Source organism: Natator depressus, chromosome 2 (genome assembly GCF_965152275.1).
Source record: "Natator depressus isolate rNatDep1 chromosome 2, rNatDep2.hap1, whole genome shotgun sequence".
NCBI lineage: Eukaryota > Metazoa > Chordata > Testudines > Cheloniidae > Natator > Natator depressus.
Genome location: NC_134235.1, coordinates 193,796,044 through 193,821,853, shown reverse-complemented (window position 1 = coordinate 193,821,853; position 25,810 = coordinate 193,796,044). Strand labels below are relative to the sequence as shown.

At 42.7% G+C, this 25,810-nt stretch overlaps 1 protein-coding gene across 4 annotated transcripts in view; it reads right to left on the bottom strand.

Moving 5' to 3' along the window:
- TOP2B (DNA topoisomerase II beta) overlaps window positions 1–25,810 on the bottom strand; it is a 128,266-nt gene that overhangs the window by 54,068 nt on the left and 48,388 nt on the right. For all 4 annotated transcript variants that reach the window (XR_012638272.1, XM_074945643.1, XM_074945642.1 and 1 more), the window contains exons 4-8: window positions 20,506–20,569; window positions 18,982–19,127; window positions 11,937–12,034; window positions 10,518–10,730; window positions 10,263–10,436 (exon numbers count right to left, since the gene is read on the bottom strand). Coding sequence is in view for 3 of the 4 variants with exons in the window: in XM_074945643.1 (XP_074801744.1) it covers window positions 10,263–10,436; window positions 10,518–10,730; window positions 11,937–12,034; window positions 18,982–19,127; window positions 20,506–20,569 (695 nt within the window). In the remaining variant the exon portion in view is untranslated. The remainder of the gene's footprint in view (window positions 1–10,262; window positions 10,437–10,517; window positions 10,731–11,936; window positions 12,035–18,981; window positions 19,128–20,505; window positions 20,570–25,810) is intronic.

Sequence of the window (25,810 nt, the reverse complement as noted above, 5' to 3'; positions counted from 1 at the left end):
TTCTCCTCCAGATCAGGATCTCTGTCTAAGTGCACTGTAGGCTAGAATTAGCATAGCCTCTAATCTAGTTGAACCTGACAGATTCATGCAGTACCGGTCCCAGAATATTAGAGAGACAAGGTGGATGAGGTAATATATTTTACTGGACCAATTTCTGTTGGTGAGAGAGACAAGCTTTCAAGCCATACAGAGCTCTCTGAAGAGCTCCATGTGTCCCGAAAGCGTGCCTCTCTCACCAACAGAAATTGGTCCAATAAAAGATTTTACCTCACCCACCTTGTCTTTTTAATAGAGTCATGGTAGCCATTGTCCAAATATTCTGACATCTTATCTAACAATATGAAAATCCTTCTGGGAGGGTGGGAGAGGAGACTTTTATACAGTATTGGAAAGCTGGTGAACAGAAACCTTCAGCCAAGAATAGAATTTATGGAAGCACTTCAAAAGGCCATTTGTTTGACTAGGATCTCAAGGGATGATGCCAATCTTTATCAGGAGAGAGCATATCTTCATCTTTTCAATAACTAAACTGTAGAATTATACTCTTGTTGATTTGTTTAGAGTTTGCTCCAGGTTCCCTTGTCTTGGAGTTATGATTGTTTGGGTTAGACAAACTGCTGGAAAATTCTGGAAGGACAGCTGTAAAGTTTTTTTTACAAACTAAGAAATATAAAAGCCAGCAGGACCAAAAAAGAATAACCCAAAAGAGGGGCTCAGCTTGGCTGCTCTGTGTCTTTGCTTTTGTTGGATTTGTATTGTGCATGTCTTTTTTCTTTTTTTTATTTTACACCCCAAATTGTAGGTGTCAAGCCCATTGAATCTCAGGCCATAGTGTTTCTTGGATGTTGGCACCGTATCTCAACTGGTTCCAGGATTTAGTTTTGCCTCCTCACCGACACTATCTTCACTAGTTCCTATCACTAAGAGAGAGAGGAAACTTCATTAAGCCTTGAGCCTATGTTTCCAAACCACGCCTTCCAACTTGTCCTAAACAACTTGGACCAGAGACTGCCTCCCTGAGGAGAAATCCATGACTTCATCCTGAAGCTGACAATAGTCAACCAAAACTGTAGAGGAGGATCTATTCTTTTCCTTTTCCCTTCTTATATCTTTTTTTGTATGTATTTGTTTGTCTGAATTTGTTGGGGAAAATTACTAAACAAAATTCTTACTTTCATAAGTAACATTCTATCATTTAAAGAAAACAAGTTAAAACAATGCTGGTTTTGTAACTTGCAATTTTTTTGGACACTTAGGGTAACAACGTAGAAGTGTTAACAACCAAGACCATTAAAAAGAATCCTAGCACACCATGCTAGCTGTGGGGTATAAAAATAATATTTAAATAATTCTTATCACTATGCCAGGTGACATTAGAATAAAGTACAACCCACATATCAACATTTGTTTCTGTACAGTTAGGAAAAGGGAACAGCATCATCTGGCTGGTTCTCAAAACTTATATAACAGCTCTGCCTCATCTGAGGAAAGAAGGATTAGCTTCAGCAAGTAAATAATACTTCAGAATAAGAGATAAATCTTGAAGTGCAAAACACCAAAGCTAATCACCAAGTTCATCCTGAAGGTTTCACAGAAGTCAGGTTCAGATAAGTATATCTGTCAAACCAATTGGAGAGAAATGAAGAGTATCTGAAAGGACAGAAAGCAAACTCCTCTGCATCAACTGTTTGCAGTTTGTTTAAAGGCTCAGTATCAGACTGGAGAGAAGAAGGAGGACAACTTAGCCCTGATTGGTGGGTCTGAAGAAGCTTAATATTGGCCGTCTCTTTAATTTATTTTTAGCTTTCCAATTATCAAGCTAAACTCTGGCAGGTACAAACTCATTGGTCAAAAGAACACATAAGTCTGGGAGAAAAGGGGAGACTTCATTCATACCTCAACATCTGAATATGTTTTAAACGTCTCTGGAGCATGCCTAGGGCTCTTCAACTGCTGAGCTGATCCTCTCCAGTTGCCATTGTGGCTAAGAGGCTCATCATTACCTCAAACACCATCAACAACCACAAAGATTACAAAGTTTCGTACAAGAAGCAGAGAGACTACATCACACAATAGCACCCCTCGAGGCATTTACTGATTTTCTTATTAGCATTCCGCAATTTTTCAATCATTTAAGTGGGTCACAGGCCTAACTAAAATCAGAGTAAGTGAGGCAAAAATGAAAGTTTAGAAATGAAGAATGAGAGCAAAACATTCATGCTGTTTACTCTCCGCAAAACAGTGTATAACTAAGAAAGCTGACAGGAGTCTTGAGACAATCTCTACTGGTGCTCCAAAACTGAATGCCTGGTCAAGGCTGTGTTAAACAAAACCCCATCTAGACAGAGAAGAACTTTGTCTACTTGGAAAAATTCTTTACCAAAAGCACTGAAACAGATAAAACATATAGCAATGTCTTTAAAATCAAGGGGGTGAGGTGGGGATGAAAGTTGAATCTAAAATGTGAATACAAGAACTTTTAAAAATAAATATTTTGATTTAGTACTACTTGATCATAATTCACATAAAAAATGTGTTTGAATATAGTGATTGTGAAATTTTCCACACTGACAATACTGTAGATTGAAATCCTCAGTTATTACAAAAAAGGTACAAAGAAAGCAGAAATGTAAGCTTCCCTTCTGCAGCTGACTAATGTGCCTCTAACTCAGTGCCCACTAACTCTGTCAGGGTGAATCATCTCTATTGTAGATATGTACAACAACAGATATTTGGTATGTTACAAAACACTAAATCAAGGTCCCTACCTCAAAGAGTTTACAATCTAACAGACATTAAAATAAATAAAACAGTTAAGTTGTATAGAGACATCATTGATGAGTAGACCAATGAAAGCACACTTTCCTGCTTCAAAGAACACAGGGAATTTGACTAACATTTTAAACACAGGAAGTCAGTGATGGGACTGGAGAAGGGGTAATGTAACGCCCCTACTCTACTTGCGCTACGTTGATGACATCTTCATCATCTGGACCCCTGGGAAGGAGGCCCTTGAGGAATTCCACCAGGATTTCAACAATTTCCACCCCACCATCAACCTCAGCCTGGACCAGTCCACACAAGAGGTCCACTTCCTAGACACTACAGTGCTAATAAGCGATGGTCACATAAACACCACCCTATACCGGAAACCTACTGACTACTATACTTACTACATGCCTACAGCTTTCATCCAGACCACATCACATGATCCTGCACTTAGGACGGAAGAATCCAATGCACCGCTACAGACTAGGGACCGAATGGCTAGGCAGCAGTTCTGCAGAAAAGGACCTAGGGGTGACAGTGGACGAGAAGCTGGATATGAGTCAACAGTGTGCCCTTGTTGCCAAGAAGGCCAATGGCATTTTGGGATGTATAAGTAGGGGCACAGCCAGCAGATCGAGGGACGTGATCGTTCCCCTCTATTCGACATTGGTGAGGCCTCATCTGGAGTACTGTGTCCAGTTTTGGGCCCCACACTACAAGAAGGATGTGGATAAATTGGAGAGAGTCCAGCGAAGGGCAGCAAAAATGATTAGGGGTCTGGAACACATGACTTATGAGGAGAGGCTGAGGGAACTGGGATTGTTTAGTCTGCAGAAGAGAAGAATGAGGGGGGATTTGATAGCTGCTTTCAACTACCTGAGACGTGGTTCCAAAGAGGATGGTTCTAGACTATTCTCAGTGGTAGAAGAGGACAGGACAAGGAGTAATGGTCTCAAGTTGCAGTGGGGGAGGTTTAGGTTGGATATTAGGAAAAACTTTTTCACTAGGAAGGTGGTGAAACACTGGAATGCGTTACCTCGGGAGGTGGTAGAATCTCCTTCCTTAGAAGTTTTTAAGGTCAGGCTTGACAAAGCCCCGGCTGGGATGATTTAATTGGGGATTGGTCCTGCTTTGAGCAGGGGGTTGGACTAGATGACCTCCTGAGGTCCCTTCCAACCCTGATATTCTATGATTCTATGATTCTATCCATTGTCTACAGCCAAGCTCTAAGATACAACCTCATTTGCTCCGATCCCTCAGACAGAGACAAACACCTATAGGATCTCTATCAAGCGTTCTTAAAACTACAGTACCCATCTACTGAAGTGAAGAAATGGATTGACAGAGCCAGAAGGGTACCCAGAAGTCACCTACTACAAGACAGGCCCAACAAAGAAAGTAACAGAACACCACTAGCCATCATCTACAGCCCCCAACTAAAACCTCTCCAACGCATCATCAAGGATCTACAACCTATCCTGAAGGATGATCCCTCACTCTCACAGATCTTGGGAGACAGGCCAATCCTCGCTTACAGACAGCCCCCAACCTGAAGCAAATACTCACCAGCAACTACACACCACACAACAGGAACCAAACCCTGCAACAAACCCTGGTGCCAGCTCTGTCCACATATCTATTCAAAGGACACCATCATAGGACCTAACCACATCAGCCACACCATGAGGGGCTCGTTCACCTGCACATCTACCAATATAATATATGCCATCATGTGCCAGTAATGCCCCTCTGCCACGTACACTGGCCAAACCGGACAGTCTCTACGCAAAAGAATAAACGGACACAAATCTGACATCAGGAATCATACATTCAAAAACCAGTAGGAGAACACTTCAATCTCCCTGGTCACCAAATAACAGACCTAAAAGTGGCAATTCTTCAACAAAAAAACTTCAAAAACAGACTCCAACATGAAACTGCAGAACCGGAATTAATTTGCAAACTGGACACCATCAAATTAGGCCTGAATAAAGACTGGGAGTGGCTGGGTCATTACAAAATCTAATTTCCCCCTACTTTTACTCACACCTTCTTATCAACTGTTTGAAATGGGCCACTCTCATTACCACTACAAAAGTGATTTTTCCTCCCTTGGTATCCTGTTAATTGAATTGTCTCGTTAGACTGACCTCCCAATTGGTAAGGCAACTCCCATCTTTTCATGGGCTGTGTATTTATACCTGCTACTGTATTTTCCACTCCATGCATCTGATGAAGCGGGTTCTAGCTCACGGAAGCTTATGCCCAAATAAATTTGTTAGTCTCTAAGGTGCCACAAGGACTCCTCGTTGTTTTTGCTAATACAGACTAACATGGCTACCACCCTGAAAGAAATAGTAGCTGTGTTTTGAAAGTACTGTAGGGGAAATAAATTAAAAGAAAGAAGGCCACAGAAGAGAAGGGTACAGTAACAATGGCAAGAAATGATTAAGGAGTGACCAAAGGTTTTACTATAAGGGATGGACGTTGATGATATCAGAGAAAGAAATGGCTGGATTTAGTGTGAGACAAGATATGGTGGAAGATGATAGATCAATATCCATTCCCATTCAGTCCTTGATCTCTGCTGAAACTGCAGGTAACTGTTTCAATTAGTTCCACTACTCAGTCTGGACCTTTTGATATGAACACCTGAACTGAACTGAGGCCACCAAACTCACTCAACAGAGACTCATAGAGGTCATAAAACAGAGAGGTCATAAAACAGCCATAAGACGATAATGACTTTTGGTCATTACCAAACTGGGCTGGCAACCTAGATGTCAAGGAATCTATATACATTACCAATCCTCTGGGCCATCTAGTTCCCCTTTCATTTTATATGATAATTTATCTCAGGAGAGGTAGGAACACAGAAATTTGAAATGTGTACTCTATTTGTCAAGATTCTGTAAAAGAGAAGAGTAATGGGAACATTTACTCTAAGACTATGCCTACACTTGAAGATGGGGGTATGATTCCCAGCTTGAGGAGACATACTCACGCTACCAGTCAGAGCTAGCATACTAAAAACAGAATGTAGCTGCATCAGTCTGAGCAGTGGGAGGGGCAAGCCATCCCAAGTACATACGTAGGGTCTCAGAATAGCATGCACACTGGGTGTCTAACCTTTCCCACTGCTCGTGCTATCTCAGTTACATTCTATTTACAAACATGCTAGCTCAATGAGAACTAGTGCGAATATGTCTCCTAAAGCTGGGAATCACACCCTCAACTTGAAGTGCAGACATACCCTAAGGCTCCAATCCTGCCATCTGGCCAAGTCAGGCAGATCGCTGCATCCATTCAGAGCCTCTCAACTTAAATAGTAACATGAACCAACCATACTTTTCAAAAAGTAATAATAGTGATTTTTTTAAAAAAAAATCTACCCATTATTTGTTTCTTTATAAAATACTAGACTCCAGTTTTATTCACAGTAAGAAAGTACTACCTCTCTAACAATGCAGGATAGTTCAATTTACTGAAATTTAAATTTGTGCCCTGATATTTTAAGGAAAGAAAACCATAATACATTTTTCAGTCTGTAAAAAGAACTATTTATGACAAATGTCTACTGACCTCTATGTTCAAAATGTCCAGAAAACATTGGCAGAATAATTTTTTTTAAAAAAGTATTTAACTAGTTTTGTTACAGTTTTACTCACCACATCACTATAGTTCAGACTGTGTCAATATCTCTATTATAAATCCTATTTCAAATGTTTATAGCTAGGTTATAAAAATCTGTTTTTACCACTTTTAATATTTTGTAAAAATTGTAGTTGTTGATATATCAAAAAATTATAACTACTTACCTGAAATTCTTGGTCTCAGAAGATAATAGTTATAATAGTTCCCCACTCTTGGGTCCATTCCTAGTGTGCATAATTGAGTGAGGGATGTTGAGAGCTCGAAGTTAGGAGCCTTTAAACCATCTCACCAGTAGGTGGCATACTTACCCAATAACTTACAGCCTGTAACTGCCCCAACTGTCAGTACACTTTAATGAAAGTTCACAAGACTGAAAAGCTAGCTCTATCTTGCAACTCTGAGGGGATGTGGAGGGGTAACTATTATAACTACCACCTTCTGAGAAAGATAATTACAAGCACATAATTTTCTTTTCCCAAAAGGTAAGTGTTATAATTTAACCCCACTCTTGGACACTCAAGGCTGCAGGGATGCGTCTAATAAAATGGTAACTGGTCAGTTCCTACACTGTGGCCCGGTCTATACTTAAAAGTTAGGTCAACATAGCTATGGCCCTGAGTACCATAGTTATGCTGATCTAACCCCTGGCATAGACATGGCTATGTTGATGGAAGATTCTTCCGTCAACCTTGCTACCGCCACTCAGAGAGTTAGATTACCTAGAGCAATGGAAACCCCCTTTTGTTGCTGTAGGAAGTATCTACACTATAGCACTACAGCCGCATAGCTGTAGTGCTGTAGCTACAACACCACCGAATATGTAGACATGGCCTAAAAGTACCATTAGCAGCCACAATACCCAGTATTTTGTGGCAAACTAGACCTAAATTCTAAGGAAAGGCCAACAGTTTGCGTGGCAAACTGAAATTTCTATAACTTATATAAATGAATTGCAAAGTGGAGGTTTTCTATGAATTAAATATGTAAATACAATTGTTACAGGATCCCTTGTGGTGTTTATTTTTCTATTAATATTAAATTCAATTTATTTTAAACTGTCACCAATTTCTAATTTTCAATATGCAAGGTCTGGGCCATTGGTTGGATAACAACTGAGACTTTGATGATCTAAGAAGCTGTGGAAGATGGAATTCATCTCCTCCTCCTCCTCTCTTGTGGATGGGGTTAACATGTTATTTTAAATTCTGGGAGGGCCTTGAATTTCTCACTACCAACACCAACGAATCTTAACAGCACACAGAAGAGTCCCTGCACCCTCCCTTAAATTCACAGCATCTTTATTAGAATGTTTCTGCTAAAATGATCAGTAGTGAAACATTAACATATTTAAAATCATCATTTGACTTCAGAGCTAACAACTGAGCTGATTAATACAGTTTATACCTCTATTACAGCTATTATTGAAGCTGTTTGAGAAATCAGGAAGACAACATTTAATAAGTTTACAAGTGTTTCATGTTTGGAAGGTTAGCTACATAACCAAAATAGCTAGAAACATTCTTTTAAATGAAATCTTAGATTCCCAAGTAGAATTCTGTAGCAAGTGGTAGATTCTGAAGAACTGTGAATGCACAGGGACCTGACCATTATAGACACGACAACAAATTTACAAAAAACAGGGATTGGTACCTCAATATGCTACCTGAAGAAAACTTATTTTTAACTGACAGGTTTTTTTTTAAAAGAAAAGTAGGGAAAAGAATTACCACTGGCTGAAATGTATCTAGAAACAGAAAATGAAAGGATTTTGGCAAACAGAGCGATATACAACCAAAAAACAGCTGAAATGAGCTCCTCACCTGTTAGCAGATTAAAGGGAACAGGCAGTTGACGCAGTTAGTTACTAGCCATTATGTCTCATCAGTGGGTAGTTGCACATCAATTGCTGGTGAGGTGGATTACCGGCTCCGAACACTCCACATCCAGTCACATACATAAGGCATGGATCCAAGAGTGGGAGAAACTAGAAATTACAACACTTACCTTTGAAGAATACACAGTACTTTTTTCTATGAATTTTCATAAAGAATTTCTGATAGTACACGTGTATGTGCATGATAGATGAAAACTGGACCAAAGGAGTCATTCTCAAGTCTCTTTCAGTAAAGTGATATATTTACTTAAGATTGAACAATTGCTCTTCCCCCCCCCCCAGATAAATAATATATGTAATAACTTTCTATCAGAGACATTTATTTATATTCTGTATGTGAAATCAGCTGTAGATATGCTTTCCCCTTGATTCTTAACTTTTTTCACAAACTTAATATTAAAAGGTAACCTGTGACAGACTTTTAAAAATGGGATTTGCACACTTTTTTTGCCTCTATGTTGTACAAAAAAGGCCTGAATAAATACAGGGGTTCTACTTGGGTTTTTTCATTATTATTTCAGAAATACCAAGAATATCAAGTCTGTTTTCCCCCCATTTTGACAAGCATTAGTTAGGAATTAATATTAAATAGATGGTTTTTTTAAAATAACCATGTCTGTACTATGGATTTTTAGCAAAATATTCCCACCATTCTGTCACTCATTCAACTGCACTGAAGACATCACTGGTATGAACTGTGTAGTAAAAATGACAAAAGCCACCAGAGACATGTCTACACTTATGCTCCCACCAATACTACCACTGATTTCACTGGAGCCTTGACTACAATAGTGCTCTTACTATGTGCTACCACCGGTGCTGCTGAACCAGTGGCAGCAGGTCACTGGTAGAATTAGTATTAATATTTTTTTGTACAGTTACCTAGCATAGACCTGATTAAAGAGTTTTAAACTGTCTTATTAAAAATCCATTTCCTTCTCAATAGTTCACCTTTCAGGGACACTCATAGTTAAGCTTCCCTAAAAATGATTTAAACAGTCTCCAGAGAATTTTCCCTTCCTTACGTGATCCTTGAATTGAATAAGAACTGCTGTAGCAGCTCTTACATCACTCACCCCTGCAACTTGTGCAGTGGATATCGCCAGGATATTCTTGCAACTTGGTGATCCCTGGAAGCCATATGTAGCTGGTACAAGTTAAGGTTGTTCTAATTTGTGCCAGACAACTGGCCTGGTGCAGGGTGACCCCAGGACCAGGGGAAGTACAAAGGTGGCCTAATGTGAATTTTGCACTGTTGTGAGGTGAGCAGACTGCTTCTTGGCCATGGCCGTTGATTTGGCTCTTATCAATGTGTGACTTCTTTAGTCAACATTGAGCCTTCTAGTGTAGACAACACTTGGATATCTCATGTAAAAACACAAGCAGGGGAAAAAATAACCCCAGCATTTTAGGCCTGCTTTATATCTCAGAAAGAAGTAACAGGAAAGTAAGAAAAAGGTGCAGAAAGAGAAGGGGGGGGGGGGGTGGGGACCTCAAGCTCATTTTTTTCACCACTTTGCAGGTTACTTTTTGTACATAATCTAATTTCCAAACAAGTATCAGTAATATTTTATTGCAGTATGTGTTTTAAAAGGTAAATATAAAAATGCTGTGAATGCTAAACAATAGTTGCAGTTCATTTCACATCCTTACCCAATATCATCAGGTGTATTCATACGTTATTTGCATCACTGCAAATGACTACTAGTATTTTAAAATAAATCAAAAAAATGTATTTAGAAATACAGTTCTGCCATGAAGAGATTTTGATTGCACTCAATTGCCTTGGCAGACTATTATATTTCATGTAATAGGATTAATTCACCCATTTTAATTTTCTGTATAAAAAAGATTTATTTATAAAATAGCTAAGTAAGCATAACTTTATCGTACATTTTTTATCCCTTACATTCCGCTCATTTAAAATATACATAAAACTACTCACTTTTGTGGTAGCGATGCTGTTTACAAAGCTGATTTGCTGAAACCCTTTTTCACTTAAAGTGAGACACACATCCCATCGTTCATTCACAAGTTCATGAATAACTTTGAGCGCAACTCCAGTTTCATCCAACTTGTCCTTTACGTAAAGATCTACGTAACTCCGGAATCCATTTACCTATGGGTTCAAAAACATAAGCAATTACTGTCCTCCTACTTACCTATGCAATTTATAAAATATTTTAAATAGAATTCTTACAGGTAGTTTCTTCCCATTAAACATAACTTTGACCCCTTTGCATGACCCAGCCAAATCATAAGCTCTTCTTGTCATGAGGGCCATAATATCCTTGTCAAGCTTTTCCATCTTAAATTTAGAAAGATCTGGTTGGAATGTGATGCATGTGAAGTCATCGCCTTCAAAATGCTTAATCTTGGGATCAGAAGTCTTCATCATATTGTTCAGCCAAGTCTTTGGAAACAAATTTTAGATGTTAATTACAATCGTCTCTAGTTTACAACAAAACAAAAAAAAGAAAAAAAACATAACTAAAAAACCCCTTTTTTCAGTTTCCAGTTATTCTAACTTAGCACTAAACTGTAGCATAAAAAATTTGCATATTTGACCTTACAGATTTCTCTGCTAACACAGTAAACACAGAATCAACTGTTGTCCCATGTTTCTGCATGAGTATTAATATGGTGATAGGCTCAAGGGCTTTGTGGAAGGGTAATTATGCAGGGAGATCATGACATCTAAGTGAACAAGAAAAACCAAGCGTCTGGCTGATTGTCCATGTTCTCTGCTGGGGGGTGGGGTGAGTAAACACGAAACAAAACAGCTCACTTGTGCAAACTTTTTTCTTACATAATTTTTCTTGAAAATGCCCAATTTCTTGAAAATGCCCAATGCTAAACTGTGAAAAATTTTAAAACAAACTCTACAGAAATCTACATTCATGCCATTGTTAATATGATTTTTAGCAGTTCTGCAGAAAATATAAAAAATTTAAAAGCCTGGTAAACAACAGCTTTTTACAAATCATTTACTGCTCATTACAGCGCTACATGAAATAGTTGGAAACTGAAGATTTATCCACCAAAGAGACACAGTAAAAGCAGCAAGATTCAAACAGAATACCCCTAACCAAAGTGCCTCAAACCTATGTCAAAGTGACCACCTCTAAGAGTGAGAAGGTAGATCAATTTACATGCCCATTCAATCCCTGGTCTGTGCGCTGAGAATGTCGACAATGGACTAGACAGGTTGGTGTGTTTTACAGGTTGCTGGTCCATTAGAGTTAAGGATATTAATAAGAAACATACACAGAAAAAAAACTGTTTAATATACGATTGAAAAGGTTTTGTTTTATTTAGATTTTTATATAAGGAGCAGGACAATCTTTAAGAAACTACTAGGATTCTCAGACTACTGCAGTTCCTATCTATTTTTAACATATTAGTAAGATTATCAAGAACAAATATAAAATTCTTACTCGAGAAAAATTCTTCAACTCTAACGAGTACCAACAGTAATTTTACTCAATTAACCTTGTTGCCTACATAATTGTTACTGCTGGATTTTCAATAATTTATTTTATGAGCTCAGAAAATGTGTTAAAAATTAAGTTTCTAATTACAAAAATGTAGAAGAGAAAGATCAAAAACACCTGCATACCTGTTTGAAACTGTGTTTGTATTCTTTGCAAGCAGTTTCAACTGTAAATTTTGTACTGAATATATTACAAAGTTTTGCACCATAACCATTACGACCACCTGGAACAATAATTAAATGTGGTAAGTTTTTAAAAGCAGAAATTACCTGTATCATATTACAAATTACTTCAATGAAATAAAATATTCCCATATCAGGGACTTCTACCAGGTGCAAGGGACCATGCTAACAGACATCAGTGAAGGACTGGGACCTAATTTAATAACTTTTTGCCCTGGAAGTTCACAGGGAAGTTGCACACACAGTTTTCATTTTACAATCTGACTGGGTATCAACCTGGGACTCAATGTTACTAATCCATGGGGGACAGCTTTGCAGAAGAGGTAAAGAGGTGCAGTCCTGGAATTCCCATGGATGCACTAACTCCATGGGCAACTCCTGGCAAAATCCCATGCAACCATGCCAAATTATTATACTTTAGTGGCACAAACAGATGCACTAGAAGGAAACAAAACTTACTTTCATTTATGACCTAAATCAGGATTTATTATGTGTTTAAGTACTGAATCGGGGCCTGTCTGCATCATTTAGTCCACTAAACTTTTCCTTCCATTTTGCCAGTTTAACATTTTTAATATTTGTACGTGCATATAAACTACTATTTTAGATTAACCTTATATGATGTATTACATGTAAAAAACCGGTTACTCACTTTCTCGTAACTGTTGATCTTCGAGATGTGTTGTTCATGTCCATTCCAAGCAGGTGTGTGCGTGCTGCGTGCACACCAGCCGGAAGATTTTTTCCCCTAGCAGCGTCCGTAGGGTCGGCCTGGGTGCCCCCTGGAGTGGCGCCTTCAACTCACTTCCTTCTTGCCGACTATTCCGACAGAGGGGTAGGAGGGTGGGTATTGGCATGGACATGAACAACACATCTCGAAGAACAACAGTTACGAGAATGTGAGTAACCGTTTTTTCTTCTTCAAGTGATTGTTCATGTCCATTCCAAGCAGGTGATTCACAAGCTAGAGCTCAGGAGGCGGGGTCGGAGTTATCCACAGAAAAGAGCACGGCTTGCCCAAAAGCCGCATCATCCCTGGACTGTTGTATAAATTGCATAGTGAGATGTAAATGTATGTATCGAGGACCACGTGGCTGCTCTGCAAATTTCCTGAATAGGGACTTGTGCCAAGAACGCTGCAGAGGAGGTCTGGGCCCTGGTAAAGTGAGCGGTTATCTGCGGAGCGGGCTCCTTTGCCAGGGTATAGCACTCCCTAATGCAGGACGCTATCCATGACGATATGCATTGACAGGATACAGGGAGGCACTTCATTTTGTCCGCCACGGCTACAAAGAGTTGGACGGACTTCCGGAACGATTTAGTTCTCTCTGTGTAAAAGGCGAAGGCCCTACGCATGTCCAGTGAGTGCAGCCTGCGCTCCCTATAGGAGGAGTGCGGCTTGAGATAAAAACACTGGGAGGAAGATGTCCTGGGTCATGTGAAAATGGGAGATGACCTTTGGGAGAAAAGCCGGATGAGGCCTGAGCTGGACCTTATCCTTATTAAAAACTGTGTAAGGGGGCTCAGACGTGAGGGCCCTGAGCCCCGAAACCCGTCGATTCAAGGTAATTGCCACGAGGAACGCGACCTTGAATGAGAGATATAACAGGGAGCAGGTGGCCAGAGGTTCAAATGGCGGGCCTGTAAGCCTGGAGAGGACTAAATTGAGGTCCCAGGCAGGGACAGGCTGACGCTTGTGTGGGAAGAGCCTGTCCAAACCCTTGAGAAAACGACTGACCATAGGGTTTGCAAAGACCGAGAGACCATCTGAGCCCGGATGGAAGGCGGAGACAGCCGCCAAGTGGACCCCTATTGATGACCGGGACAAGTCTTGATGCTTTAGGTGAAGGAGATAGTCCAGTATAAATGGTATGGAGGCGAGGAGCGGCGACTGACTATGTTGCTCCGCCCAAATGGAAAACCTTTTTCCACTTGGCCAGGTACGTAGCCCTGGTGGAGGGCTTTCTACTATCCAGGAGGACTTGTCTGACCTGGTCCGAACAAGACAGCTCTGTAGCACTTAGCTATGGAGCATCCAGGCGGTAAGGTGGAGCGACTCCAGATTCGGGTGCCAGAGACGGCCCTGGTCCTGCGTGATCAGGTCGGGGACTAGCGGTAAGGTGAGTGGGGCCGCTATGGACATTTCCAGGAGCGAGGTGAACCACTGATGCGGCCACGCCAGCGCTATTGGTATGACTCGGTCCCGGTCCCTGTGGATCTTGAGAAGCACCCCGTGGACTAGGGGAATGGGTGGGAAAACATATAGCAGGCAGCCCTCCCATGAGAGAAGGAAGGCATCCCCGATGGACCCCGAGCTGTGGCTCCCAAGGGAACAAAATGTCTCACATTTCCTGTTGCCCAGAATGATCTATCTGGGGAGACCCCAGAACCGGAAGATTGAGCTCACCACGTCTGGCCAAAGGGACCACTTGTGGCCATTGAAGGTCCAGCTGAGGCTGTCCACCAGAGTGTTTTGCACCCCGGGAGGGTGAAGCCTGCAGGTGGATTGAGTGCTCTATGCAGAAGTCCCACAGCGCAAGGGCTTCTCAGCACAGGGGAGAGGAGCGTGCACCCTCCTGTTTGTTGATATAAAACAACGCCGAGGTATTGTCTGTGAGGATTGAAACACATCTGCCCATTATGCGCGTTCTGAAAGCATAGCATGCCAGACGCACTGCCCTCAGCTCTTTGACACTGATGTGAAGAGCGAGGTCCACCGGAGACCAGAGGCCTTGGGTCTTGAGGTCCCCTAGGTGAGCCCCCCAACTCAGATCCGAGGCATCTGACACCTAGGTGAGTGAGGGCTGGCAAAAGGCACCCCTGTGCAAACCATTCGAGGGTCAAGTCACCATAGGAGGGAGTCCAGTACCAGGCAGGGCAGGGTTACAACCCTGTCCAACGCTTCTCTGGCTGGTCGGTACACCGACGCCAGCCAAGACTGGAGTGGGCGCAGCCTGAGCCTGGCATGACCTCCTGCACATACATGGTGCAGCAGGTCATGTGTCCCAGCAGCTCTAGACGGTTTCTTGCCAATGTCATGGGGAACCGTCTGAGACTCTGTAATGATGTCCTGAAGTGAGCGAGACCTGGCCTCTGGGAGGTACGCCCTGGCTTGGGTAGAATCCAGGACCACACCTATGAACTCTATCCTCTGCTCCGGGGACAGAGCAGATTTCTCCTCGTTCAGGAGGAGACCTAAGACAAGGAAGGTTCTCCTTTTAAACTCGACCTGAGCCTCCACCTGGGCTCTCGAGCGACCTTTGATCAGCCAGTCATCGAGGTATGGAAAAACTTGTATCTGGCGCTTGCGCAGGAACTCTGCGACGACTGCCATGCATTTCGTGAATACTCAGGGGGCAGCCGACAGTCCAAACGGGAGGACGGCAAACTGGTAGTGGCCTCTGTTCACCACGAATCTGAGGTAGCATCTGTGATGTGGGACTATTGCGATATGAAAATACGTGTCCTTCAAGTCAAGGGCGGCGTACCAGTCTCCTGGATCCAGTGAGGGGATAATGGAGGTTAGTGAGACCATGCAAAACTGGAGTTTCTTTACGTACTTGTTGAGCTGTCACAGATCCAGTATGGGTCTAAGGCCCCCCTTGGCCTTTGGTATGAGGAAATACTGGGAGTAGAAACCCTTTGCCCCTTAGCTCCTGAGGAACCTCCTCCAGCCCCTACCGAGAGGAGGGACTGCACCTCTTGAATTAGAAGTTTCTAGTGAGAGGGGTCCCTGAAGTTGGACGGGAAGGTACAGAATTGGATGGAATATCCCCTCTCTACCGTGCGGAGCACCCATCGGTCTGAAGTAATTCGAGACCAGGCACGGTAGAAAGGGGATAGACGGGACGAGAAAGTAAGATGGGAAGGATCCAAAGGTCATACTGGCAAGCCGTCCTCGACCGTACCCTCAAAAGGGTGGTCTAGAGCCCGGTGGGGCCCTGGGCTGGCCAGAGCTTTGTCTAGAGGGAGGGCGTTGCCTCCTCCGAGTACTCCTGTTCCGCCTATGTGGAGCATCCTGGCGGTTTTGGGGTTGGCAAGGATGAGGAGCAAGTTGAGTCCTAAAATGTCTGCGCTGGGTAGCAGGCGTATGAAGCCCCAGCGAACGAAGGGTAGACCTCAAGTCCTTCAAGCTGTGAAGTCTCTTATCCATCTTCTCGGAGAAGAGAGCTACACCCTCAAAGGGAAGGTCTTGAATGGTCTGCTGGACCTCGTGGGGAAGACCAGAGAGCTGTAGCCAGGAGCCTCTCCTTATAACTACCCCTGTGGCCAAAGTGCAGGAGGCTGCATCCACCGCGTCCTAGGCCGCTTGCAAAGATGCTCAGAAGACCAGTTTCCCCTCCTCCATGAGCGCAGAGAACTCGCCCTGAGCTTCCTGGGGCAGAAGTTCTGTAAACTTAGCCATAGACGAGCAGGTGTTATGCCCGTAGCGGCTTACTATGGCCTGCTGGTTGGCTACACGAAGTTGCAGACCTCCTGTCAGGTAGACCTTCCGGCCAAACAGGTCCAGTTTCTCGGCATCCCTGTTTTTAGGGCTGGATCACTGAAACCCTTGACATTCTCTCTGATTGGCCGCGTCGACCACCAAGTCGTCCAGAGGAGGGTGGGTATAAAGATGTTCATACGCTCTAGAGGGAACAAAGTAGCAGCACTCGGATTTCTTGGCTGTAGGAGCCAGAGAAGCAGGAGTTAACCGAAACATCTAAGAACTTGTGGCAATCGACTTGATAAATGGCAATACAACCCTGGATGGGCCGGAGGGAGCCAGGATGTCTATGACAGGGTCTAAATTCTCTTCCACCTCCTCTTCCTGAATCCCCAGGCTTTGGGAGGCCCGCCTCAAAAGTTGTTGAAGAACCCGGTTGTCGAAGAACCCGGTTGTCCTCCAAAGCTGGGGCCGTCGAAGTCCCCACGACCGCTTCATCGGGTGAGGACGAGGAAGAGAGAACAGGAGGTGGGCCCAGTTCACTAACTTCGGCCCCTCCCCAGGGTCCCTCGGCACACGGTACTCAGGCTGTGGAGCAGGTACCAATGAAGAACTCTGCGCCGCAGCTGGTGCCGGGGCAGATAAATCGGCAGGACCGAGACCGCTGGGGTCAGTACGGACGGAGCTGAGGCTTCCACCGGTGCCGTCACCTGGAGAGCTGGTGCCGGAACTGGCTGAGGTATCGGTGCTGAAACCATGTGAGTCGGCGGGGCCACTCCGCCTGAGGGTGGCACCGTCATCGGCGGTGCCGGCGCTGATTGTGGCACGGATGACACCGACACCATTCTGGAGCATGGACCATGGACTTGACCCTGGCTCTGATGGTATGCCCAGGGTGTCCAGAAGGGCCATCGAGCAGGTGGTTGCCACTGTTGCTGCCACGGTGCCGGGTATGGTTGGTGACTGCGCAGAGACCTGGACCTTCTGCTCCGCGATCTGCTAGATCGAGCTGAGTCCACCTCCGACTCCGAAGTCTCTGAATAAGAAGACCACGGAGGAGCAGTCCCCTGGGTCGCCAACAAATGACGACGCGATTCCGGGGAATGGTGCGCTTCTTGTGCCTGTGCAGGAAGTGCCGGAGATGGAGACCGACAAGCCATCATGGTTGGCTTACCCCTGGAGTGGAACAGGGGCCATGCAGTCACCAGAGATTTGTCCCTCCTTTGGGGGGGAGGACGGCACAGGGAGGTGCATCAGGTCCGTTGCCGCCTCGAATGCCTCCAGCATCAACGGTGGTTGTATGTCCACCAGATGGTCCGGGGACCGACGAGGGTTCGGACTCGACTGGACCTGGCTGGGGCAGGAGTCGACGAAACCCTGGGCGGAAGCGAGACGGAGGCAGTCTGTCCCAAGCCACTCACGGACAGCGCGGGACCCTTCGGTTTCAAGGGGGGTGATCGGTCCCCCACCAGCCTCTTCTTCTTTACCAGCACCGGAGATGGAGAACGGTGCCGAACTGAGGCAGACGCCCTATGGCCCGAGTAGTGGCGGTGCCAATGGGCTTTAGAGTCCTTAGCCAGGTCCGTTTCACGCGCCGTTGGCGCCGGAACACTGCACACCAAAGAGGACGTGCTCGGGGCCGGGTTGTTGGGTCCCGGGTCGGATTGCAGTCTCAGAGCCACCTCCATGGGCAGGAATTTTAGTCTTTGCTCTCTGTCCTTAAGGGTTCTTGGGCAGAAACCTTTGCAAATGCAGCACTTGTCCTTTTCATGAGTCTCACCAAGGCACCGCGGGCAAGACGAGCGAAGATCACTCTTGGGGATAAACTTTCCACAGGACTCACAGAGTTTAAACCCCAGAGACCCGGGCATACCCCCGAAGGAGAAATGTACTATCTAACATACCACTACTAACCATATGAAAAAGTATAACTATAGAGAATAACTATTGAACTATGTACACTAAGAACAAAGACACCGCTAAGGTGCTCGCTGTAAGAGCGAGCAAAGTTCCAGCTAGCCATCACGGGCAGTAAGAAGGAACTGAGTGGGTGGGGAGGTCAGTGGGGCCCAATACTGGGAGCCATGAAGGCGCTACTCCAGGGGGAGCCCAGGCCGACCCTACGGACGCTGCTAGGGGAAAAATCTTCCAGCTGGTGTGCACGCGGCGCGCACACGCCTGCTTGGAATGGACATGAACAATCACTTGAAGAAAAATTTGTATTTTATAATATATTTTGAATCCTGAGATTATACAAAAGAGAAGACATATTTAAATAGGGATTTTCTTTGTCAGGACAATGCTAAGGGGACAGCTACATATAAATGGGTGCTGTACTTGCAAGAGTACAGTTCTCTCTAAACAGTATTTGTGTAAAAAACAAAAAAAACCCATGCAAACAAAGTTTGTTTTCAGATAATTTTATAGAAACAGAAAAACTGGCAAATAATGACTAGGAAATACACAAATAGTCATCTCTCACCAAGGCTCAAGAAAAGAAAACTCAGAAAATAATTAACTGTTTAACCAGCCAAAAACAAAGCATATTAATAAGAGTCTTGCCTGTAACTTTTTTCTCATCATCATCATAGTTGCTAGATGTTAACAGCTGTCCAAAAATTAAAGCAGGAACATACACTTTTTCTACTTTGTGTTCCACAACTGGAATTCCTTTCCCATTATTCCAGATACTAATAATGTTTGATTCACTGCAAAAAAACAAATAGTGACATCCATTCAAATGATTTATTAGTACCAAAACACGCCTACAGAAGTTTTTACACAAATTTAATTAATATAAATCAAGAATATACTATCAAGGACTGTACCTAGCAATTTAAAACCATTTTTATTGTGTTTACTCGCATCCTTTTGTCAATTTTATTTATCAAGAAACATCTGTTTAAAATGCTAGTATATGAAGGACATCTATTATTATTAAATTTGTCTAAAAACGTTCCTTTACAAAAATAATTCTTGTGGGGTTTTTTTTGGTTTTTTTTTGAGAACTCTAATGTCTCCCTGGTGTAAAGCAGGTCTTTGAAATCTACCCAACTGATAGTCCTGAGGTCAGGGAGATGGCTTTTGCTGGCCTCATGAAAATCCACTGAGATCTGACCCAGTGATAACCTGCTGAAAAATCACCATTTCCCATCTACAATTTGCCTGCTAGTTCCTTTTTGGCAGCATGCCAAAATCCCTCAACATTCCATATGACTGCACATACACCCATTGCCTTGGTTTCTTACTTCAGCATTTCACATAGTTCAAACTCCTGATGGGAGATAGCCAAAATGATAATCATCTTCATTCTTCTCCCATTCCCTGTGAAAAATTTTCTTTATCCAATGAGTGTGCGCAACGCACTGGAAACCAGAAGATAGTGAGTTTTTTTACTCACTTGTCCTCCTGACTGGTATTAATAATTCTGTGCCCTTCACAATTCTTATCATTAAGTTAATGCCTGTTAATGCCTATTGAGAGATTAGATAAAATGGGAACAGAATCCAGATCTCTAATATGGCAATCCGAAATGCCAGCCACACAGCTACGATGCCTCTCAGAAAGAACCTGCCATATTCTTATCCTTAGCTATGCTGTTTATAAAATGGTGCTACTCACTGGTTCAGTGTGTTATGCATCCTCGCCTAGTAAATGGTTTACATAAAATAGCTGTATGCTGTTGCCAGCTAAAATAGTTAGTCTGGTAGCTCAAGAGGTAGAAGTCTATGCTGCAGAGCTCAAGATTCAGCATTCAAACCCCATTTGTGATCTACACTGATGGGCTATTAAAGTTGTACACTGTCTAACTTGCCTCAACTTTGAATGTTTAGATTATTTCAGGTTTTATCAGCTCTGTATACAAAATTTATTAAAGGGTAGTTTAGATAAGCAAGTTACTTTAAATTCAAAATGGTGATAATTATTCATCACATTTTCAGAACAATTTCTCCTTCAAATATAAAGAGTAAATACTTTCAGTACAATATAAGAAAATGGTAAATTTCATTGAATATAATCTGTTGTAAGAAGTTCAAGTCCAATTTCCCCGACAGAGAAGGGCAGCTAGGAAGTTCTTGTACTTACGGATCAATGGAAATTTTAATACAGGTCATATTCTTGTCCCTCTGCTTATTGTCAGCGGCATTTACTACAAAACAAATTAACACTTTTTAGGGGCAAAAAATAACAATCAGTTATTTGATGTACAAAGCTAATTATATACACACTCCACGACAAGTTACAATGTACTGAAAATGTTTGAGAAACTCCCCTTTTGACATTTTCTTTACCTTCTTACTGAACTCAGGAAATATAACCAGGTATCTACAACAATCTGAAGGAAACGATTTGATTCCTTCAATCAGACTTTCTGGGATTAATTTTTCTATTTCAAACAACTAAGCTAGAGGTTAGAGGTAATCAATGCCATGGAATCTTACTTCAAGTTGTATTATACTTTCACTCACTATTACCTATTTCTCCCTGGCCTCAAATCCCTAAATGATCTCTTAGAGAAGAATATTTCTAAAGATAAACATAAATTAAAAATTCATCAGCTCTAACAGATTGCTCTTATTATTAGTAGTATTACAGTAGTGCCTTATCTAGTTTCAAGGCCCCACTGTGATAGGAATTATACAAACACATATCAAAAAGATCGTCCCAACTCAAATAGTATAAGGAGTTAAATTTACAATTAATTAGTATTCTAGGTGACTACAGCACAAAGCAGCCATTCATACCAGCATGTCAATTTTGGTTCTAGACTAACCCTCATTCAATGGTGTTTTGGATAGATAATTAATTACATCTATTATATTAAAATTACTGTTTTCCAAGTAGAGAGACACGGTGGATAAAGGGTAAAGATAAAAGAGTATTATCTTTTATTGAACCAAGCAGTTGAATACAATAGAGGGTGGTAGGGAGGAAATTCAGTTTATGATGTTCTGAATTTTCTTAACAGAAGTTATAATAACTAAAAAAACAACACATAGTATGGATCACCAAATTAGTTTCTCTCTCACAGTGTACTCATATACCCATTCCTCACTGAGAGTCCAATCCTGCAAGTTACCGTAAGTGGAACTTGTGCTGAAGTTAAAGGGAAATTCCTTTTAAAGAGCTTGAATGATTGATTCCAAATAGTGTTAACTCAGAATAGCTATAAAAGCCAGGTTATAAAGAAGTTAAAATTTGATCAGGAATTTAATTAAACTACATTTGAATTTGTGTGAACTACAAGCAACTGAACTCAGAAATTCTAAGGTTGCCATCGAACATGAAAATGTATTACAGTAATTTTCAGAATATGCCTCATCAGACAAAATATGGGTTAAAATAAACACCCCAAGGACAGAAAGATAAACTCTGAGAAAAATAAAACACATTTTAACGGATGGAAAGAGAATACAGTATATCCCAGTGCAATATGAAATCAGACGCATTTCAAATGCTCTTGTTAAAGATCATTAAGCAAGACGTTTCGTTAAAAAGAATGCACAATTACAACAACTGTAATCTTATGACGCTTTTATATAGGCCAGCGGTTCTCAAACAATTGTCTATGAAGCACAAGATGGCAATCTGCAGAGAGGTGACAAGCTATATGGTGCTAACTTCTCTCATAAACCCCTGTTGGGCACCTTCCTTTTGAAAGAGGCAGGCTGGAAATGGCTTTCTTTTAAAGCCTGTAAATTATATCACTGAGTCAGCAGCAGGAACATAGAAAAAGTGATGCAAGGTACTCATTTTCATACCACTCACTGTTTATAAGATATTTATAAATCTGAAAGTAAAATCTCTCCCTTTCTCTATATAGCCAAAAGAAGAGGTTACTCACCTTGTACAGTAACTGCGGTTCTTTGAGATGCGTGTCCATATGGATGCTCTACTCTAGATGTCTTTGTGTCCCTGCACCGAAGATCAGAGATTATTGGTAGCAATGTCAGTTTGGGATGCACATGTACTCTCCCCATCTCACACTGTGTTTGATTGCTATATAGTGCTGTGTGGCAAACCACCCTCAGTTTCTTCTCTACCGCAGAGCTCAGAAGAACTCCGAAGCAGAAGGGGGGAAGGCGGGTGGTGGAGCACCCATAGAGGGACACATCTCAAAGAACTGCAGTTAAAGCACAAGGCAAGTAACCTCTTCTTTGAATAGTGTCCTTGTGGGTGCTCCACTCTCAAGTGACTAAAAAGCAGTGCCCCTGCTATTAGGATGGGACTTCGGAATTGAGTCCATTACTAATGCTAATGCAGTCAAACCAAATAATGCATCAGATGCTGAGTCATAAGTGACTGCATAATGTATGGCAAATGTGTGAGCAGATGCCCAGGTTGCTAGTCTGTAAATTTCTGTGATTGGACTGCTGAGAAAGGCTAGGGAACTGGAGATCTTGTAGAATGTGTTCGAGCCCTGAATGTGGGTTGTAGATCATGCTTGCGATAGCAATAGTTTATGCATTCGGATATCCATCTAGACAGTCTTTGCACCAATGCAGCTGTGCCACTGCAGCGTGGGTAGTGAAGACGCGCTATGCCGATGGGAGAGCGCCCTCCCGTTGGCATTACTCCACGTCAATGAGAGGCGGAAGCTTTGTCGGCAGGAGAATGACTCCTGCCGACACAACGCAGTATGGACTTGAGCTGATGTAACTTGCATCACTCAGGTGTGTGTGGCTTTTGCACACCTTTGAGAGACATAACTTTTAAGCGGTAGTGTAGACAAGCCCTTTGTTTAGATACTGGGGATTCCTTATATCTGTCTGTGTTGGAGGGGAATCATCTCATAGATTTTTGGAATGGCTTGATCCTTTCCAGATAAAAAGCTAATGCTCTCCTGATGTCGAGTGTGTGCAGTGTTGCCTCCCTTTTATCCCAGTGAAGTCTGGGAAAGAATGATGGAAGGTGGATAAGTTAATTCATGTGGAAGGCTGAAGGTATTTTTGGTAGGAACTTGGGGTGCAGCTGTCATGTGACCCTGTCCTTGAAAAAAATGGTAAAGGAGGGGTATGCCATTAGGGCCTCTATCTCTCCACTCGCGGAGCAGACGTGATGGCTACCAGGAATGCAGTTTTCGTAGAGAGATGCAGAAGTGCGCAAGTGGCCATGAGCTCAAAGATTAAGGTCCCACAGTGGTGCAGGATCTCTGATTAGAGGGTAGAGGTTACTCATGCCTTTAAGAAATCTTTTTGTTATGAGCTGAGCAAATACCAAATGACCATCTATCTTTTGATGGAAGGCACTAATGGCTGTGAGGTGCACTTTCACCCAGCATAGAGATAGCCCTGATTTCCTCAATTCTAGAATGTAGTCTAGCACAATTGGTAAAGGAGAGCATACAGTGATAACCTGTCTTGTGTCACACCAGATTTGGAATCTCTTCTATTTCTGCATGTACGTGTGACAAGTAGTTGTTTTTCTGCTATGTAACAGAATTTCATTTACCTCATCAGAACAGTTCCTTTCTACATTCTGGAACCATCAAGGAGCCATACTTTCAGGTGGAGAACTTTCAGGTCTGGGTGATGGATCTGGCCCACATATTGAGAGAGAAGATGTGGAACACGGTGGAGAATGACTGGTGGTCACACCACCAGCTGAAGAAGGTATGAAATCATGTCTGTCTTGGCCATGTTGGAGCTATAAGAATAACTCTGACCTTTTCTTTCTTTATTTTGTATATTGCTTTGGATATTAACAGAATTGGAGGATATGCATATAAAAGAGGTCTATTCCATTTGAGGAGAAAAGCATCTTCAAGAGAGCGATGGCCCCATCCTGCTCTGGAGCAGAACTGAGGGTATTTCTTCTTCTTGACTGTGGTGAAGAGGTCTATCTTTGGAGTTTCCAAGCGTGTGAATATGCTGTGAAGGATCATAGTGTCTATTTCCCATTTGTGATTTTGAGAGAACTTCCTGCTGTGCATATCTGCTGTCATGTTCTGAATGCCTGAGAGGTAAATTGCTGAGATACTGATCTGGTGACAAATGCACCAATTCCATAACGTCACTGCCTTGGCTCACAGGGAAGGTGACTTTGCCCCTCCTTGGCGTTTTATGTAGAACATACATGCAATGTTGTCTGTCATTTTCTGACTGCTCTGAGCGCTAGTAGATTGACAGGTATTATGGATTCCAACAAGGACCATTTGCCCTAAACTGTGTAGGTGTTCAAGTGGTTACCCCACACAAATAGGAATGCATCCGACATTAAAATTAGCAACGGGTGGTTGGATGAAGTGAACCCCCACATACATGTTGTGAGGATATGCCCACCAGTCAAGAAAGTTTTTGACGGTCAAGGGCATTCATAGAAGTTTGTTTAGCTTGTGTCTTCTCAGAACATATATCGTTCTGAGCCATCCTTGACAACAACACATGTGGAGTCTCGCTTGCTGTACAACAAAGGTGCTCGCCGCCGTGTGCCCCGGTAGTTGGAGGCAGCTTCTGACCAAGAGCTGAAGACTGCCTTGATCTGTCGAGATTAAGCTGTCTAAAATGTTAAATCTGTGTGATGGGAGGAAAGCTTTGGCTTCCACTGTATCTAGGTAGGCTCATATGAACTCTAGTTGCTGTACTGGGGTCAAAGTGGATTTTTGAGTATTTAGTTGAAGTCCCAGCTGTAAAAATAGGTCCACGGTCTTTTGTGTGGTTGCCAATGCATCATCAAAGGAAAGTGCTTTGAGCAGGTAATTATCTAAATATGGAAATATCATGATTCCTTGTTTGCGAAGGTATGCCACCACCACAGAGAGGACTTTGGAGAAGACCCTGGGTGCCAATGACAGGCCAAATGGGAGCACTTTATATTGGAAATTATCCTGCCCCAGAATGAATCTCAGAAACCTCCTGTGGGATGGATGAATCATGACATGAAAGTAAGCATCTTGTAGTTCGATGGCCAGGAACCTGGTCCAGAGATGTGATTATTGCTGCCGAGATAACCATCTTGAAATGTACTTTTACAAATCTGTTGAGCACCCTTAGCTCTAGAATGGGTCTCCAACCACCGCTCTTTTTCTGTATCAGGAAATATTTGAAATAGAAACCCTCCCCTCTGTGTTGGTTCGGAACTGGTTCTATAGCACCTCGTTTTAGGAGGTAGTTTGTTCCTCACATAAAAGGTACTCATGAGAGAGGTCCCTGAAGAGGGACGGGACGCGAGAGTGGGGATGAGGTAAAGTGGACTGACTATCATGTGGTGATAATCTCTAGTACTCACTTGTCTGGGTTATACACTTCCAAGATTGATGGAAAGGGGTAAGGTGGTCGCCGAACTGATGGAGATGTTCTGGCTGTTGCAGCAAATGAAACTGGGGGTGGTAACTCAGAGCCTGACCAAGATCTCAAAATTGCTGTTTAGATGTAGATAGCTGGGATTTTGA